Genomic DNA, 20,952 nt, shown 5'->3' on the forward strand with positions numbered 1-20,952 from the left:
TGCCAAAATGAGGAACAGGGGGGTGCTAACAAAATGAAAATGTGTCACAGTCTGTTTATAAACCAGGTTATCACTAATATAATCAATAACACATGTGAATCATATGTGGAACTGACCCAAGTTTAAGGTCAACTGAACTGTGAATGTGTACTATATACTGGAAGAGTCAAACCTAGTTTTTGTTGGCTGAATGATTGCCTGATGAGACAGCAAAATCACTTGCATGTTTCTATTCTAAACCATGTATCACATGTGAGTGAAAGTAAATGGATGTATTAAATTACCAGTACAGTGCAATATTAGGTCGATACATTACAACCAATGTACACGTACCTCCACTGGTGTGCCCTCTGAGCCAACATGACGCTCACCTCCGAGACCAACTGATTTTTCATTATGCAACCCCCGTATATGCTCTATTAGTAGCGTATGCCCTGGCATACATCTCAATTGTGTGTTTATGAACAAAACAAGTAATATTTGAATGATCCAGCATACAACTGATGGCTTACATGCACTTCTATTGAAGATGCGCTTCTAACAGAACAAATATGACCAGTACCCTATTTTCATCACAAATTCGAAAATTGTCCTGTTTATAGTCTGCTCCTTACTTCAGAAGATTGGGACAAAAATAGCCAAATTTTTAAGTGAAGACTAAAAAATTACTTGAATTTTGTCTGTTTGCTCCAAAATTAGAGTTCATATCCCAAAATATTGAAGAATATAAGAAACAAGCAGCCTGTCGGCTGAAATAGCTCTGCTGTTAGCAATGCACATTTCATTTAAAGAACAGAAATATCATTAGAAAATGAACAATATGTATAGTATCAAAACAATCAGACTTGCGGTTTTCAACAAGATATGGAAAATATCACTTTTTACCAAAAATGACAAAAATATTCATCAAAATTAGAGAATTAAAGATATCATCATGAAATGAACAAATCTGAGTTAGAACCACATGTAGTACCTATATATGTAATATCAAAGCAATTTGACTTGAGGTTTTTAACAAGAAGTCAAAAATATCACTTTTTACCAAAAATGACAAAAATATTCACCAAAATTAGAGAATTGAAGATATCATCATGAAATGAACAAATCTGAGAGAGGTCTACCCAAGGTACATATACACCAAGTATCAAAGTATTCAGGCTTGTAGTTTTCAAGAAGAAGTCGAAAAAGTAAAACATTGACACGAACGACGACGGACAATCACTCATATGATAAGCTCCGCTCGACAAAGTCGACAGCGGAGCTAAAAATTCAGACAAATTTTGGAGTGCTAGTGCTGCCACAGAAGTCATATTCATGTTTGGGACTACATGACAGGCCATCTCCTATCAAATGGAAATTTGAATGCACTATCCTGGCGACAACCAGGTCAAACACCACCTGCAGTCCTTAACCAAGGTTTCTCAAATGTCGCATTCCCGTCGCATTTGTTAGTGAAATTTCTCAGCCAGTAGAATTGGCCTTCCCATTGAGTCTGTGGCACACTCACCCAGGGTAGGGGTTGAACACCTTTGATGTATAGCCAAAGGCTGGATTTGAACTTGGGTCTACCAATCATGAGTCTGATGCGACAACCAGTGACCACTATGCTACCAGTGATGACAATTTTTCTACATGACAGGCATATGTATCTATATCTGTGTTATTCATCAGTGGAAGCAATATATCAAGTATATTATACGGTAATTCATTCCAAAATCGAATATCCTGACAGTGCTAATCAGTAGTAATTTTTTTTCCTCAGAGTAAACTTACACATCTGTGAAGTTGTGTAAATGATCTTCACATTTTCTTTAAAAAACATTCAATGAGCACAGATTTGTATATCAGCAAAATTTTGCTTACCAAATCAGATGAAGAGTAAACGGTGAGCAACATTTTTTAACTCGAAACAGATTATCACTAAGGGTCAACCATTTGAAATAGAGGGGATGGTAAATTTGGATTCTTTTTCAATACATGTAGAGGTTTGTTTTCACATACATGTCATTTTTTGCTAAACATGTAATTGCGTATTTAACCCTACAAAGCCAATTTTTGCACCCCACTGCAAAAATAAACCACAGGGCTTGAATTTCACAGAGAAAATGAAAGACTTGGTGCTCCTCAATGTTTCCAAAGCTTTTCCATTCTTCCTAATGGTAAGACAATTTGGACTTTGAAAATCAAGTTCAAAGATAAAACTGGCAGATTATTTGACATATTTTTTTTTTTTTAATATAGATGGAAAATCCAGAAAAAAAAATATGTAAATTAAGTTCAAAGTTGAAAAAATTCAGGTAAAATGCATAAAACTTCGCAGAATGCTAAACAAAATTGTGACAAAACAAAATTCTGGTATTCATTAGGCACATTAACTGGCAGACACGTTACCACATTAAAATATAACGAACATGTGCAATTTGATTCAACAAAATGAGAACTTCCGATGGGAGGCGAAAGGTCATGTAACCCTATCATTGGCAGCATTCTGTCTGGGGTAAAATGAAAGCTATTATTAGAATAAAGAAGATCAACGACCACTCATCTTTGCACTTATATTTGTTGCATTTTACCTAACTGAAGAATGTGGCTTTCAAAGGAAGAAGAATTTTGTTCATCTGAAAACAATTTCCGCACATTCAACCCAGCAATACGTGAAATCGTTGAAATCAAATTTCATTTTTAAAATTCTTTTTTTATTTTTCTAATATGCAGTGATTTAATTAATTGGTTCATATTACTTTTTACCAAAAAAAAAAAAAAAAAAAAAATATGTGTATGTATGTATGTATTGTGAATTCCAGATATATGGCATGTTATGTCTATTTGGTGTAAAAGTAACTGAGAAAGCTTTCAAAAATTCAAAAATTGCGAAAAAAGAATTGTTATGATTTTTAAGTAGATAAAGTTCTGGTAGTGAAGAAATAACGTAAATATTGACATCATATAGTGTATGCATAACGCATTGTTTGTATCTAAAATTTAAATATGCAAATACGCTGGATTGTATATCAACCGTGGCACTTTAAAGCAGGGGAGTCGTCACCTGCGTATGCGTCAGACGGTCATAGCGTGTCATTGTTTACAAACAAGCGTCTACACATGAGCCTTTGCGATTTTTGGTTTGAATTGCTATCATCGCTTTAATCACCAAAACCAAATTTTTGAGTGCCAATGACATTTTGGTCATGAATATTTTAAATCAGAGGTACATTACTTGGGGTTTGCAACTCGCATAGTACTGTATGGTGACATCGTGTCAAGATCCCATTCAAGTCTCTTCTCGTAGATAGCGAGACTGAGGCTACGACCTTCTGACATGACACATATCAATGTTCAAGGTTTGTAATGAAAAAAATAAACTTTTCTTGTCACTATCATAGTGAAAAATGTAATACATCGAAAATGTACAGAAAATATAGTTCTCGTAATCCGTCATATCGTGGTCAGCTATTTTGATCCACCTGGACATCCCAGTATCCTAGTTACCTCGGGCATGCGCATTCGCATTTTTTCTGAGTTGAAACGCTTGTGCGAGAGCGAGATTGTGACGGGATCTTGGTATCATGTCACCGTAGTTACAAACCCCAAGTAATGTACCTCTGTTTAAACCCACACAATTTCCAAAATTTTGGTCGAACCATAGAGGTAAAAGTCTGATGTTTACCTCCATGGTCAAAATTTGTAACCAGTAACAAATTATGCTTGTTCGGTACAAAATTTTATAAAGAGATATGAAAAATACATATAAATATAAATATAAGGCAGAACCCATTTTTGATCAGAAAAATTCTGGTGCTCAAAGCATTAAATGTAGATGACACTCGTGCACTAAACATTTGAATGTCGAGGTTAACTGCATAATTCTTTATTTTTTCAAATTTTTTTATCAATACATGTAGCCAATAGGAAGTTATATAAATTTTGTAAATAAAATTAAAATTGAAATTATAGAAAAAATCTAAATATTGCATTAAAATTTGAATGAGAGAAAAATTGTGTTTGATGTGTTAAAATGGAAATTTGAAAATTTGATGTGTTTGATGTGTTAAAATGGAAATTTGAAAATTTGATGTGTTTGATGTGTTAAAATGGAAATTTGAAAATTTGATGTGTTAAAATTGAAATTATAGAAAAAATCTAAATATTGCATTAAAATTTGAACGAGAGAAAAATTGTGTTTGATGTGTTAAAATGGAAATTTGAAAATTTGATGTGTTTGATGTGTTAAAATGGAAATTTGAAAATTTGATGTGTTAAAATTGAAATTATAGAAAAAATCTAAATATTGCATTAAAATTTGAACGAGAGAAAAATTGTGTTTGATGTGTTAAAATGGAAATTTGAAAATTTGATGTGTTAAAATTGAAATTATAGAAAAAATCTAAATATTGCATAAAAATTTGAACGAAAGAAAAATTGTGTTTGATGTGTTAAAATGGATTTTAATGTATTGTTTCATGCCTATACAAAATCTGAACATCATAAACAATGACCAAATCTATTTAATGTGCCACAGTGAATGTGCATAACACAAAAGTTTTCCTGTTTTTCAAAACAGTCTCTTATACTTTTCACAGAATGGTAGAATATCCATTAACTTGTTGTTACACTACTATCTTGAGTTAAGTGATGGCAAATGTATATCTCTGTCTTCAATCAGTTTCTTGCATTCATGGCCTATACAGGAAATGATTCATGGCTGACAAGTATCACACTTTGGCGCCAAACTCACAGATAAAAATCTGGTAAGTTTCATCACTTTAGCGGATGTACAAGTGACTCTGTTTCATTGAAGGAAAGACAACTTAGGCTTCAGCTTGCAAATACTGAATCTACATATACCGTAAAATCTGTATTAGAAGCCGCATCCCTAATAGAAGTCGCACCCATTCTTTTTGAATAATTGAGAACCAAAAATTCGTCATTTCTCATATGTGTAGATGCTCTAATAGAAGCCGCATCCCCTCTGTTGCATTGTACCATTTTAATAGAAGCCGCGTCTTCTAATACAGATTTTACAGTACTACATATATCCACACGTTTGATTCCAGAAAATTTGCATGTGCCTTTAAGGGGGCATTTCTAGTAAGCCTAATCTCACAACAAATTTACTTTCTGGATTAAAATTACAATGAATAACAAAAGATAGATTAATTATGTAAACAACATAAACAATAGTGTCCCATGATTCTTTGGTGCAATCCATGGGATTGAACGGTTTCCATTTAAAAATAATTTTCACAAGAAACTATGACACTTATTTTCACCCGGTATGAAAATCAAAATTTTTAAAAACTCTCATAAAATTACATAAAGAATCTTACAACATTTTGTGTGTACACAAAACATGGAGTTGAAATTTCACATAACATGGCATATAAATTTAGCATCCAAATGACAAAATGTGACATTAATATATCGTGTATATTAATATACATATTACTGAATGTTTGATGGGTGAAGCAGTTAACCCTTTCAGACCATTTACGATTTTGTATATTTCTGTAATTTTATTGTTAATTTTGGACCAAATAGGCATAATTTTTTATTGATTACAAATCTTTATAACAATTTTGAAAAAAAATTGGTGTTAATTTTATGAAAAATGAAGTTTTAGAAAAAAAAAACCTTCTTCAATTTTGTTTTGAAACAAGTGGAAAAAACATAGAAACAAAATATGTGAGTAAAATTTTTTAAAGTTGCATCTTAATTTTATTTTGAAAGAAGCGAAAGAGCACATTTTTGTGAGTACTATGCTCATTTCACCTCATGCATTGAGAAACCTTCTTCACAATTTAGGAGCATCTCTCGCATTTGACATATATACATACAAATCACTTGAATCAGCCAGACACGCTCTGGTTTGCTGATTACAAAGCTGAACACATCAACTGAACACACTGGTGTAATACATAACAAGTAATCATCACATGTTTCACGCAATCAAGTGTTATCAAGCGCTCCTTGACTTTCGATTAAAAGTCCTCACATGGCTGTAAATTTCCATTCAGAGTGTGTTGTTAAATGGGCCAGAACAGAGCGACCTGACACCACGTCTTAGATATCGGCCTAGTTTGCAGCGTGCCGCTCCTCCAACTATCTCTGCTTTGATAACGTATCTTTTAAAGCTAATTAATTTGGTATTTTGGTACCGTTAGAATAATAGCCAATTTTAATTTCTTTCAGAACTTCACCGACTAATCCGAGGATGAAGTTATTCTAACTTACAATGCTTTGATAGGGTAGGTGCTAAAACTAATTATTTTCTTGTCCTGACTAGTTTGGAATAACACAGGCCTACTGTGCTTGCCTAAGAACTTTGCCGACAAGGCCTGGTTTGAAGTTACACTAACTTTTGTTGTTTTCATAGACTGTTTTTCAGAGTAGGCCTGGACTTCTCTGCTACTCTAGATCTCGCGCGCTATAATAAATACGATGCATGCGTTATCCCGCGCAGCTGTATTGCGCATGCGTTAGGGAAAAAATCTGGGCAAAATAAAATTTCTCGGCACGACTAAAAAAAAAACTTCTCGGCTTATGATCAGTGTGACTGCGCGTGCGCCGTCAACAGCGTGCTAGCATATTTTTTTCGGCATGGCTGAAAAATAAAATCTCGGCAATTGGTCAGAATGAATACGTTTATATACGGTCAAGAAAACCAGCTCGGAATTTGTTTGAAAATAAACTCGGCTCGGCCGATATGGAATAGTAAAATCTCAGCATACAAAAATAAAATCTCGTCACAATCACATTAGTGAAATAATATTCTCGGCGATGGATCTTTCTCCGAAAAAGAAATTCCGGCTTTTATTTTCTGCTACCGGGAACAAATTAATTTTTATCAGATGTTGAAAAAAATTGAAGTTTTCTCGACAAATGGTGACTGCCGTTAGTTTTGCCTTATATGTGTCCTTTCAATTGAATAAAAATATTTATCGGGGGTCCCCTACGGCTTTCCATAATATATATATACATAAGATAAACATTAAATTTATTAAATAACACTCTATCGTCATCAGGTTATGTAAATAAACAAATTATTTTACACATGATGTACATGTCACATGGGACCCACACTGAACATGACATGAAGTTGCTTTAATATAAACAATATAATAAATTTTTTTTAGCCATTTCTAAATTTGCTCTGTACATATTCATGAGTTCACATTACATACTGTCTGAAATCTTATTAACAATAATGTATAAGTTGTTTCAATATACCTAATATTTTTGAAATGTAGGCATGACTGCTAGGACTGCTAAAATTTACTGTGTGAGCAAATGTTGTGTATATTATTAAAAAGGGGATCCTCAATCCCTGGGATTACACAATGGAATCATGAGATACTATTGTTCTTGTTGTTTAAACAACTAATCTGTCTATTGCTGCCTATTGTCTTTTTGAATCAATTATGAAATAAACTGAAAATTAATCCAATAAACAACAATTAAGCCTGCCCTGTGTGATTTAAAAACAAACAATATTATATCTGTATTGGTTGCATGGGACCCATATAAAATCTGGATCAGCAGGTACTTTGAATAAGCAAATACTATTCTTAAAGGGTGGCAGTCGTCTTGCCGCGTCCTGTTCAATATGGGACTCATAGCGACGTATACAACGCGTGTAAAATACATTGTTTATTTACATGAAATTGGAAAACACGCTGCACGACGACCACCGCGCTTTAAATTATTGTAATATATCTGCTCAATGAGACTGGTAATGTGAATGCAATAAGGTTTCTGTTAACTCTAAACCAAAGGATCAAACCCAGACTACTTGTCTGTTTCCTTATCACCATCCTTTTCTGTTTATATTATTTTGCCCAGTGTCCATGTCAAAGTTTTAATTTGCTCATTCAACCAAACGGACTATTTAGATTTCAAAAATGTTACAATCAACACAGCCGGGATCTCATTTTAGTCATGTTGACCTCACTGTAATAACTTTAAATATTAATTTTACAATTTTAATAGAAAACGATGGTTACAACTGACATTCTGTTCTGGTGTCTTATAGAATTCAATTATGATACAGTCTCAGCGATGGAAAGTACAACATCTGGATTAAAAGGTCAGGGCATGAAATTCAAATCAGAAGCATTCCAAAAAAGAAAAGCTTTTATATACGAGTACCCAAACAAACTTTGAATGAAACATTATTTTCAGGAAACCAATTCAGTCAAATGTGTATCAATGCATGCATACTTAAACATACTTTACACATACATGTATGTGACATGGTGGGACCCACGTTTTAATAACATGGAATAGCAAACTATATTGTGCAGTCCCAGGGATTGACAGTTGGTTCTTGGACTGAAAAGAAATGTCAACTTTTGGCTAACAATTAATTTTTACTAAATTTCATGAAAAACAAATTTTCCTAATTTTCGCATATTCTTTATTTTAGTTTAGGCGAAAAAATGCGACTATATATACATAATTTACGCGAAGCAAAACCACTTTTTTGCTTTTTTTGTATCTCTTTGGGAGGGGGAGGGGGTTAAAATAGCTTCTTTTTTTTAAGAAAAAAATAAATATGAAAATGATATACCCATCTATACCTAGATATGATTTTTGATCAAATGGAACAACACTGTGCATCAACCTCCCATACACCAATGAGAGGTTTACCACAATGTGACCACCCGACTACCTTTAATAGTCAGAGTCCAAACAACACTCATCACATTCTAACCAACTCTTACAGCAAATAAACTACACAGCTCAGTTTATTTACATAGGCAAAGAGTATAAGAGTGAGAAGTGTAGTGAGTACACCATTATATAATCATAGTTGTATTGATGACAGGTTAAATACCTCCTCCGAGAGACAGTAAATAATACTGACCATAGACCTTGTAATACTGAAAAATGCTTTATTTTCGCTTGGATTTATTTATGCTATTTTTGCTGAAGGGATGATTCAGTGAAAATAAAATCCAGTGAAAATACATGTTTTCCTGTACATTACATTCAACTCAAATCAATTCCATACAAACCACCCAAAAAATCTTTCCAGCAAAAATTAATTCCAACTAAAATAAAGTACATAGTTATTTTCTGCCAGAAAGTTGTACTTTACATGACTGTTTAAATCCAGAAAACAAAAATATCTAGCTACCAACTATTTTGCATATAGTGTGCAATCACATCATACAAAGTACCCTCCTCTTCCAAGCCCCCCCCCCATTTTACATGATTCACCCCTAACTTGAACCTTTGAATGCAAAACTGCATATGCATGTATGTATCCTAAAATGAATGATTATGTGTTTGAACTTGATCAGTCTAGGTCTGTGATCCAGGCATGTCGGAGATTTCAGGTGCAGACGGCCGAACGCACGCACACATGCACGAGGTAAAATTATAATTTTTATTTTAATTTCCTCCTAAATGAATATTAATTTTTATTTTATTTTTATTTATCTGCTTTTCCTAGCATGTAAGTTCATTGAAGGGTAAAAACTTTTTTTATCCTAACTGAATTCTTATCATGCAAAAGTCATTTTATTTTAACCCAGGTAAAAAAATGTGGAATATGTATACTGCAAATGTGACAAAATTATATATTACAGAAATAAAGTTCTGTATTCTACAATATCTTTTGATATTGCCAGTAAGCCGACAGCTGTCTAAAATCATGGGAATTTGAATCAGTCACTGTTGTCTTGTCCTCAATTACCCCCCTAATTATAAAATTGTCAATCCCTTAACTACTGTCTATTTTAATTTTTAATTTCTATTTTAAATCTTTATTTTTATTTTAATTGATGCCCATGCTCTCTTTGCTTTCAACTGCCTGACAGAGGGACTTATAAAGTTCAACCGTGCATAATTCATGTACGAGTTACGCAGAATACAACTGTCTTATAACAGTAGTCTGCCGCCGCCGCATCGGTTCTTATAAGAACAAGACTACATAATCACCACCGGGATCCCCAGGCTATTCAGATACCATTTCAGCCCAGCTGCCTGACAACATCAAAACACCAATCAAAAGACAGTCAATTTAAGAACATACAACTGAATATGAAATTAAAACACGCTTAACAAAGAGTTCGTGTACTCACCGGTCGTTCCCGCCGGCTACGTCTTCAGTATAAAATTTTCCCACAGAAAGTTGAGAAGCCTGGAGCAAAACTGTCGCAGGTTCTACTTTCAAGAGTTTGAATAATTCACTAATTTGATGTTGGCTCCCTGTTGTTAACAGTTCACTCTGAAGCTTACTTGTACATGTATCACCATCAATATGAACTTGATGACTGGCAAAAGCAATGAATTTACAGACCACCTAACTTACTTGAAATTAATCTACAAGTTCATAACTTTCCTCTCCGAAGAAATTTTACATTCAAGACTTTTTTTCAAAGTAAAAATATTATTATCATTGTACCCTTGCAACAGCAAAGAAGCTTACCGATATTGTTGACAGTTCAGAACTAATTTGGGAAAAATTTGTAACAGATTTTGGAATAATTTTCTTCTTTCCAGATTTGTTTTGGATCTCTGCCAGGGTGTCTCGAATTCAATGGTGTAATTTTCACAACTGTAGGACCGAACCATTTTACTGACAGGGGTGTGTACTGGCATGTAATCTAACGTAACACAATGAAACTGAAAATACACAAATCATAGGAAATGCATCATCATTTTCATAAAATTGCTTTTCAACTCAAACATTATTTTTTACTTCCTTGCTTCCTTATAGCTAAAATCAAGTTCCCTCAGATTAAAACTTGTCAATCCTATTCTAAAATGGTAGAGCCTCTTCCAAATATGGTAATTCCTATCACTGAATATCATAGGTTTATCTAGTTAATAGGAATGTATCACTTTTACAAGCATCTCTGGCTGTCCAAATTACAGCAAATATATATAGTATCTGTGAATGACGAGTTGCCATGGTGATGACTTACAGTAATTACATTGAGAATATTCACAAAAATATTTATTTTTTTAAATCCTGTATGCAAAATGCATTTTTTATTGTTATATTTCTGTTAGTAACTTTTTCATCAGTTGTTACTAAAATTAAAGGATAACAACAGTTACTGAATCTGAACTCTGCATCAGACTACAATTTTAAAATATATTTAAAATTCTCTTTCTCGGAACATAACAATATAATAGTTTGGGATTAAGTTTGAGACGGTGGCATCATCACCTAGGTGTAGCTGATCAATTCTTAATCAAATTCTAAGTTCACTTACGAATGCGACTTTGGGGGAGCCTTGGTTAAGGTCCGCAGGTGCTTGTGTTTGACTGAGCCTGGTTGACGCCAGGATAGCGCATTAAATTGCCATTTGATATGTAGATGGTCGCACAGCTATGTCATGTAGTCCCAAACAGGAAATGAATTCTGTGGCAAATTGCACTATGTGTCAGCAGTACAAAAAAAAAAAAGTCAAGAGAGACAACAGTGACAAAACGTCCAAAAATGTCGCCTGTCACAAAAACATTTAAAATTCTAAGTCCAGAAATTCAATTATCCGCACAGAGCAACGACTACTATCGGTAATATGATCAAACAAGTCGGTTATTGTGAAGCTCAGTGATATTACAAGATCTGGACAACAACAGAAATTACCAGAAACTGACAATAATCTGGTAAATATCTGTCTTATCCCCCATTACCAATGCAGTGACGTTCCCCATCCATGTACATGCAAGGGAAATCAGCATGTGTGGCCTCAACTTTTCAGTACAGGTACGCCTTGAACGTGGCGGACAGTGACTGCGCTCAGACAAAAAAAAAATGTGTTTGATTAATTTCTGTCATATTTCCAAACGTCCAAGCAGTAGAACATACTATTCGCGTGTGGTCATGGTAATACCGTTGTGAACTGCACGTTTGTATCTGACAACAGATCTACGGTTGGTCAACCGTGCGCAACATGCTAACATACGATCCTCTCATTACGCCATGTGTTCGGGGTAATAGTAAACTCATAATGGAGCACAAAGTTTATCAAGAAATGATGGTGTTGATGATTATACGATACAAACACTAAAAAGATGCAGCTGGAACTGAGACAAGTGAAAAAATATCTCTGTAAAATGCTGACTTTTACAACAAGGATATTCACCTATTTCACAAGGTTGGTTTGGGAAATGCTTCTTATGAAAAGCAGATCTTTTGAAATGATAGAATCAAGAAAATGCTGTGTTGCAGCAAGCGGAGTGAAAACAGACTGCCTCTTACACAACCAGATAGATTTCTTCCCACGAAAAATATCTCTGCCCCCCCCCCTCTATATTTCTAAAAATGTACATTTTGAATTTTAATATGCATAACATGATATATACGGTTTTGCAGGTTTGTCACGTGACTCAATCTGACCAATCAGAAGCAATTGTTGACCTTATTTGCATATTCAAATCTATTTTTAATAACAAATGCAGAAATGATCTGTATCATCTGTTTATTTAAGAACAAATTCAAAATATAATTCCTCCCCACTCCCCCGAGGTTGACACAACTATGAGGAATTGACACCTTAGCACAGTTATTCTATGTTACAAGTACTAATTAAATTCATCACCTTAATTATAATTTAAGCCTGATAACAGTCAGTTTTAAAGTGAAGACACAATTAGTCCAGTCACATGAGTAATAAACATAATAACATCATTATCAATTTTAATTGTGACAATTTTTTATCAACCTTCTAACTTATCACCTATATTCCCCAATCTGGGTAATGGAATGACCCTATTGTTAGCCAGACATGGAATATTCCATTGACTAGTCATATGGAGGTGGAGTACAAACTAATTCCCTGTCTGGATAATGGAATAACTACTGTGGAATACTTTATTTTCGCTGAAAAAGCTTTTTGAGTGTTTTGTACATGGAATTGATTTTCACTGATTTTTGATGAGTTTAATCATAGACCCTCCAGTCTACTGGAGGGTCTATGGTTTAATTTGAAATATAGGAATAAAAGTATATTCGCTGGATTTTATTTTCACGGAATCATCCTTTCAGCGAAAATAGCGAAAATAAATTCCAAGCGAAAATAAAGTATTCTACAGTATATTGTTAGTTAAGTATGGGATATTCCATTTATAGATAATAGGGGTGAAGAGGTTAATTCAAAATATACTAGTTTAAAATTATGTAAGTATGGAACTAATTGAAGAAACTGATTGTTGCAGTATGTTCCTTATTACTGTTTTTGACCTTTGACCTGCCCTCAAACATTATAAACAATTTCGCATAATAAGTTTTTTTTTTTTTTGCATTGCACACTCTAAATTCTAAAATTCTTATTTTTCACCCAAATTAATTTATTTACCACATACTGTCAAATAATTTATTTCGCTTGGAATTTCTTATAACTGAAGGAATGATTCAGTGAAAATAAAACCAAGTAGTGAATATAGCTTTTCTTATATGTTTCTCATATGTTACATTCAACTTACTCAACTCACTCAAAAATCACTGAAAAAGTCTTTACAAAACACCAAACAATTTTTTTCAGTGAAAATTAACTCCAGCTAAAATAATTGTATTTTACAGTATCCAGTTTTAGAATGTTAATAACTACCACATTGCTTGTTGGTCAAAGTTGTGGTTTCATTCAAGCAATGCTGCTCACCAAATTCAGTTCTAAAACCACTTTCCCATCATTATTAACAATAGAGTAACTGTTTGTTGATATCTATTACATCTTATTTTCAAATGGTAAGCTATAATGGCAACAGTCAGAAATGAGCTAGGCTATATATAGAGGCGGGAAATAGGAAATACTGCCCCAAACCTAAACAATGTGGTATCTATTATTTCCGCTGTAGTACTGGTACATTAACATTGGGCAAGCTGTGCCGGAATAGTTAAACTCAAACCAGCCATACGTCAAGTGGACGGATAGTAAGTTTTTAAACTATCTACAAACTAATTATTTTTTTCATTAAATAATGAATACTAATTCAAAGGCAAATAAAAACAAAAGTCATTAGCAAAAATGTAATAATTGTGTTATTTAGAGCAAAACTGGAAAAAAACAACTTCTAATTACATGTACCGGGGGGTACTAGTAATGTAATACTACAAGGACAGACAAAAAAAATTGTTTTCCTTTTTTTGCCCAAAAGCAGGAAACAAGGGTGTTTTATTTTTGTTTTTTTTGCCAAAAAGTTTAAAGGTTTATACTCATCTTGAATGTCAAGCAAATCCAGAAAAAAAAATTTGAAAAATTTAATCTGGTAGGTGCAAGTGTCTCAAGAACAAAAATTTGTTTTGGTCTTGTCAACTTCAAACAGGTTATTAAAAAATTGTTGACACTAAAATGAAACAATATGTATGAATTTGAATGCACAGAAAAACAGAAATCACAATCAGGCAAAACGATATTACTGCCTAAGCAAGGTGAAAAATAAACACGATTCTGGTCAATTTGGTCTTTAAAAATTCATGTTGACGTACAATTTTACTTTACAATTATCATGCAAATTCCTTGACAAAAACAAAACAGAAAGGATGTGATGTCACATTTGTAACTGAAAACTAGAAACCTAAACATTTCTGGATCTAAAACAAACTACCAGATAATATCAAACTGTTCTAATCCAAGCTATGACCTGATAAGGTGAAGGCCATGTGAACAAATAATTTAAAAACAATACTGCCATTTTATTGTTCTCTCATAAAAAGTAGGACACATGTAATCAAATAGACCATTTTCCGTTCACTGCGAGAATCACACGTTATGCGTGAAATCGAATGTAAAAACAGGACAAACAAAGGTCATAGCGTCGTAGTCGCGTCAAACATCGCGTGGGATTCGACAAACGCGAAAGTATTTCGGGGACATTTCGATGCTTAATAATGTGCTGTCCACATTTGATGATAGGCAATTTCGATTAAGTAAGGGTATTCGAAAGCAATATTCCTCTGTCGAAAATCGGCCGGTCAATGTAAGCTGCGAAATAAAGAAATTCGAGTTCAAAATCAAATCGTTCGATTTTTGCGGCAGACGTTCGACGCGCGTCTTTCATGCATCTCGCGAGATCTCGCAATTGTTCGGAAAACAAGGTCAAAAGCTCAATATCAGATAAAAAACTTATTTGCTTTAGTTTGCGGGTGGGGGGGGTTTTGTTCTCAAAAAGTTTCCACCCTACAAAAATGATTTTATTTTTTAATGAAGTCAAAAAAATCTTGGAGTATTTGTAGTTTTTTTCTCTCTATCCAATCATGGACAAAAATAACAGAAAATGAAAAAAAACACATCCAAGACGAGAAAATGGTTTGCTTCGAGTGTAAATATGTGCGTCAAATACTATGCCATACTACTGTCCGATTATCAATTTGTATTTAATGGTGAATGTAGTCTGACGCCATGGTCAATATTTATCAATTAAGTTTCAGTGGGGGTGGGGGGTTTGAGAAAAAAAAACTAAAGGAATTAAGTTTTTTATCCTACATTGAACTTTTGATGTTGTCCCTAAGTTAGTATACTAAAGAGAAATGCTTTGCTAGAGATGTCTTCACAGGTGTTGAATCAATCAAGTATACACCAACAGACACACAGACAAAATGTCTGCCTCTGTATCAAAGCCCAGGTCACTTCAGGTTAATGGAGGCTTAATGTCATTTCTATATGCCTCTCATTTATTGCTTTTGTACAATGAGTTGCTGTTACACAACAGGACACACAGGCAATCATCTCAAATAGCCAAGTTGTTGTTGCTAGGCAACTATGCACATAATGGTGACAATCTGACAATCCATATAGCTTTTAAACTTAAAATTTTGCCTTATAGTTGTTGAGGTTTTCTGAAAGTTTCAAAAATATTTTGAAAATATGAATATTTATGTACAAACCGATTGAGTGACACAAAATGTAACTACCGGTACTGTGAAATATTTATTTTAGTTGAAATAATTTTCGCTGAAAACACTTTTCAGACATTTTGTATGGAATTTATTTTCACTGATCTTTGACGAGTTATATAAAATATAGAAAAAAGTGTTTATTTGCTGGATTTTATTTTCACTGAAAATTCCTTCAGTGAGAATAGTAAAAATTAATTCAAAGCGAAAATAAAGAATGTTACAATATACAGTGTCTTCTTGGTATCTCTATATATATAGTACAAGACATCACCGCGGGGTAACAGACGGAAAATATATTAAACTTGTGAAAAATCATAGCTAAATGGTCTCATCCTGGAATTAATACTGCACATAATCAGTAACATAGCAACCAGAAGACTGAAAACTTTTATGTATTGTCTAGGAGGTGGAGAGAAAATATTATACTATCTGCAATGAGCAATGCATTTATTTGATACACAAATCCGGCTATGGGGGGAGGGAAGGCGACAGAGAAAATGTTTATAAATTCATCTTACTTTACAGAGGGAGGGACAGTTGTAGAAATGACAGCCTCTTGACTCACCTGATTTTCATTACATTCAGAGGGAGGGAAGGTTATAGAGATAACAGCTGACTCACCTTGTGATTTTCATTCCGTGGATTGCATTTTACATTTTGTACTTTTTCATTTGCTGCGAAAAACAGACAAAAATTATTAATAATTTTATTTCTTGTATCATTTCTTCAAATAAACTGTGAGGGCGCACTCATTCACAATTGGAGGGACATCCACTGCTTCCAAGATTCTGTAAGCCTAGGGGTAAACAATCACAGCTAAATTTAGATCTGTATGACCAGATGATTTAATGAGAGAGATTTGTTATTACTGTGCAAGAGTGACCCATGCGTGAAAATTTACCTTCTGGCTCTATGAGACGAGTAATAGGGGCATACTAGGAAAGGGAGATAATAAGGCAAGTATGGATCTTCACCAGAGGCCTTGGCGGCCTTGTCAGTGATATCATTCTTTACAGGTTCTGTGGCATATGCTGTGTAAGTCTATGTACATGTACATCATCATTTTTTTATAATTTGCCACATTTTCTGTGTGTGAATCAGTAAAATTTAGTAAAGTGTACGGTTGTAATATCACCTGGATTTTTAGGATGAAGTACAGTGAATAAGGGGTTCATTTCTAGCTCATACAATTTATTCACTGTTTTTTTTTGGTACCTGGCATTCTGATGAGCTATCAAATGTTACACCAGACCGCACAAGTTTCTAAGGTAACTAGAAAACTTGTCTATCTCATGTGTCTTGAACGGCCTGCAAGTTTGTAGTAAAACAGAAAGCAAGTCATTGTTAATGACATATTGGTGCAAGATATCGAATGAATGCCAAGACGATATCCATAATATCAGCCGACGCCAAAGGCTTATTATGAGGCTGCAATGTGAAATAAAGCATACACACCTGCAATTTTTACTTAAAATGGCTGCCAGTCGGCTATTATGAATCAGATCATGAAACAAATGTATGTGCATATGACCGATATAATGTCTGATATGTGTGAAGTTTGAACTTGATTTGGTCCAAGCACGTGCGAGATATGGCTGGATACACATGGACACACGTATATAAACATGTGCTAACGGAGGTCAATCCATAAGTCTTTGTTTTCTGACTGCATTCAAACAGGGACTAATAAAGCACAGTTGGAAGATGCAAGTCTTTTAGGTGTGGCATGTTATCATATAAGGAACACGTTTTCATATGAAACATTTCTCATGATTCAAGTGTAAATTACCCAAGATTCAACAGTATTACAAATATATTACCCATGATTCATGTATACTACTCTTGATTCAATATTATTACCCATGATTCAAATGTATTACCCATGATTCAACAGCATTACCCATGATTCATATATATTACGACTGAATCAAATCTAGCACAAGATGGTAGCTAATTCCTTCCTTGACTACAGTCTCTATGGTTACTTACTGACTGCTTCAATAACATTGGCTAGGATTACTCCATCATGGATATCAAGCTGCAGATCTCCTATAAGCTTTTTAAATCCGGCTCTCTCCAAGTAATGGTTGGCCCAATCCGTGTAGATCTATAATTAAACAAATACAGGCAATTATAAACAAGGGTGAAAAGTAAGAATATATCAGGATATGACTCAATGTGTTTTTGCATTCCTGCCATGGGAAGTCAGTTTCAAGGCGGAACAGCCATACAACACATTTGTCATCTCTGTATGTATTTACATGTAGTCACAAGTGTGTTGTAACTTTGTAGTATCAACCATCTACTATAAAATACTTTATTTTAGCTGGAATTAATTTTTCACTGGAAACACTTTTTGGGTGTTTTGTATGGAATTTATTTTCACTGTTTTTTGACGAGTATGAAAAGTAGGAAAAATGGTATATTCACTGAATTGTATTTTCACTAAATCATTCCTGCGGCAAACATTAATTCCCAGCGAAAATAAAGTATTTTACAGTAATCAACATGATATTTTATAAGGAAATCCAAATAAGGAGCAATAAAGTTATATTTTCAAGATGATGGAAACGTACAAGGAAATATATCGCAAACAAATAAACTATTTTTCACAATTCTGCCAAATCCTATGCTTCATAGAAAAAGGGGGCACCCAATATAAAAACTGTAGATGACAACAAAGCAGGGAATTGCACGAACTCAATAAATGTTCACATTATAGCGCTCTCTCATAACTTTGTGAATAATTTTTATTTCAATTACCTTCAATTATTATTTTCAGTTATTAAGAAAGTCTATAAAGTTAAAATAATATAAAATAAATATTTTAAAAAAATCCATTTTTTGTGAAAGAAGGAAAATCATATTTTTTCAATAATATTCATATGTTTAACTTTCAACTTGAAGCAAAACAACTGGATAATACAGTGATTGCTAGAGGAAATGGTATATAGCACCCTAACATTCATTACAAATATTCACTTGGCATGGCATGTGACTATTCAGTCTCATTTTGCGATATCATTTTTCCTTTGAATGCCATTATTTTTCTCATCACAAGCTTGGAGCAAAATGTTTGTATATTTTTAAATTAAATTTTTTATTATATTTGAACCAAATAAACATACATGTATTTTCTCATTGACTACAAATCTTGATAAAAAATTTTGCCAAAAAATAATTTCATGCTGAGGATGCTCCGTACTTTAATACATTATATTACACATAAACATGTAGGAAAAAAACTCAATTTGTGCTCCGTCTGATGTAAAATCCACTTGTAAAAGCAAACCATATCTGCCTAATTAGAAACACATCTATAACAAGTGCACCAAAAACCCATCATGTGTACGCACACCAAGTTTGAATGAAATTAGCAATGGCATGCCTGAGAAATTATTGTATATTCAGACTTTAAAATGATGATTTTCTGTGTTATTTTGTAAAAAATGGCCACCAGTCAGTCAAAGGCCAGCAAAACAAGAAACAAACCAACGTGCATTATGTAGGCTGTTATTGACTTCTCTTTTCACAAAATCAATTCAGGCATGTTCGAAAAATACTGACAGCGGGTACCTAAAACATAAGTCACCATCACAGACTACATCAATGAAAACTAAAAATAGTGGAAAAACATGTTTGGTAAGTACACACACAGAGGGACTATGTTACACACAAGAGCCATGTGCTTGACACCATGTGTTTATTTTAGCCATTGTATTGTAACCCTGGGTCAAATAAGATACATATAACATTGAGAGAATTATATACAAAGTTGACCACCCCAGGATGTATTACATCATGAAACACTTCATTTACCTTTGGCAATCGGCCAACATAATCAAAACGAACAAGAAGGAAAAACTCAACTGGAGGAAACTAAATAATTATGGAAACTTTAAGCTATCAACACTAGTACGGATGTTTATAGTTCAACCCAACTGCACTGATGACAATTTCTATTTCAGATGCAATGAGTTTTCAACTCAAGCTTAGGGATGTATCATTTTGTTATTGGGGGGGTGTGCTACACTAGCCTGAATTTTTATATTTCAAACCTACTACAATGACAATTCTTTTTCATATGGACTTACAATAAGTTTTTGTTTCAAGCTTAGGGATGTATCATTTTGTTATGGGGGGGGGGGGGTGCTACACTAGCCTGAATTTTTATATTTCAAACCTACTACAATGACAATTCTTTTTCATATGGACTTACAATAAGTTTTTGTTTCAAGTTTAGGGATGTATCATTTTGTTATTGGGGGGGTGCTACATTAGCCTGAATTTTATTATTTCAAACCTACTAGAATGATAATCTTTTTTTCACATTGACTTCCAATAAGTTTTTGGTTCAAGCATAGGGATGTATCATTTTGTTATTTGGGGGGGGGGTGCTACATTAGCCTGATTTTTTATATTTCAAACCTACTATACTATAATGGCAATTCTTTTTCATATCGACTTCCAATAAATTGTTGTTTCAAGCTTAGGGATGTGTCATTTTGTCATTTCGGGGGGTGCTACATTAGCCTGAATTTTATATTTCAAACCTACTATAATGGCAATTCTTTTTCACATCGACTTCCAATAAATTTTTGTTTCAAGTTTAGGGATGTGTCATTTTGTTATTGGGGGGAATTTTTATATTTCAAACATTCTACAATGAGGAACATTTTCTTTCTTCAAGACTTACAATTAGTTTTCATTCAAAAATAGAGATATGTTTTACATTTCATTTCATATCACATGTAGAATAAACTGTTCCATACATATTGCACATTCCAGTTATATTTGAACAAAAATTACATAAAAAATATACTACAATAATTGTTTCGTTGTATTTCAAAACAAGGAAATGAGATTATCAGTTTTGGGTGTACGTGCCAGAGTACTCTATCATATGGCACCATCAAATATAAACATGCTGAAGTTCACATACATGTACAATGTATGCGGGACAAAACAAATCTGCAGTCAGCTGGTTTATTGTCTTACAAAGCACCATGATCACGAATTGTTGTTCAACAGCTGCATATTACTGATTTTCTACACATATGTGATATACATTCAGTAACAGCTTTCAATTCATTTCATTC

At 33.6% G+C, this 20,952-nt stretch overlaps 1 protein-coding gene across 1 annotated transcript in view; it reads right to left on the reverse strand.

The window, feature by feature from the left end:
* Positions 1-20,952, reverse strand: part of LOC100377223 (neuron navigator 2-like) — a 315,635-nt gene that overhangs the window by 158,411 nt on the left and 136,272 nt on the right. Inside the window, exons 2-3 of the mRNA XM_085506505.1 lie at positions 17,843-17,960; positions 16,475-16,527 (exon numbers count right to left, since the gene is read on the reverse strand). Of these exons, the coding sequence (XP_085362631.1) occupies positions 16,475-16,527; positions 17,843-17,960 (171 nt within the window). The remainder of the gene's footprint in view (positions 1-16,474; positions 16,528-17,842; positions 17,961-20,952) is intronic.

Source organism: Saccoglossus kowalevskii, chromosome 12 (genome assembly GCF_978046115.1).
Source record: "Saccoglossus kowalevskii chromosome 12, keSacKowa6.1, whole genome shotgun sequence".
Taxonomy (NCBI): Eukaryota; Metazoa; Hemichordata; class Enteropneusta; family Harrimaniidae; genus Saccoglossus; species Saccoglossus kowalevskii.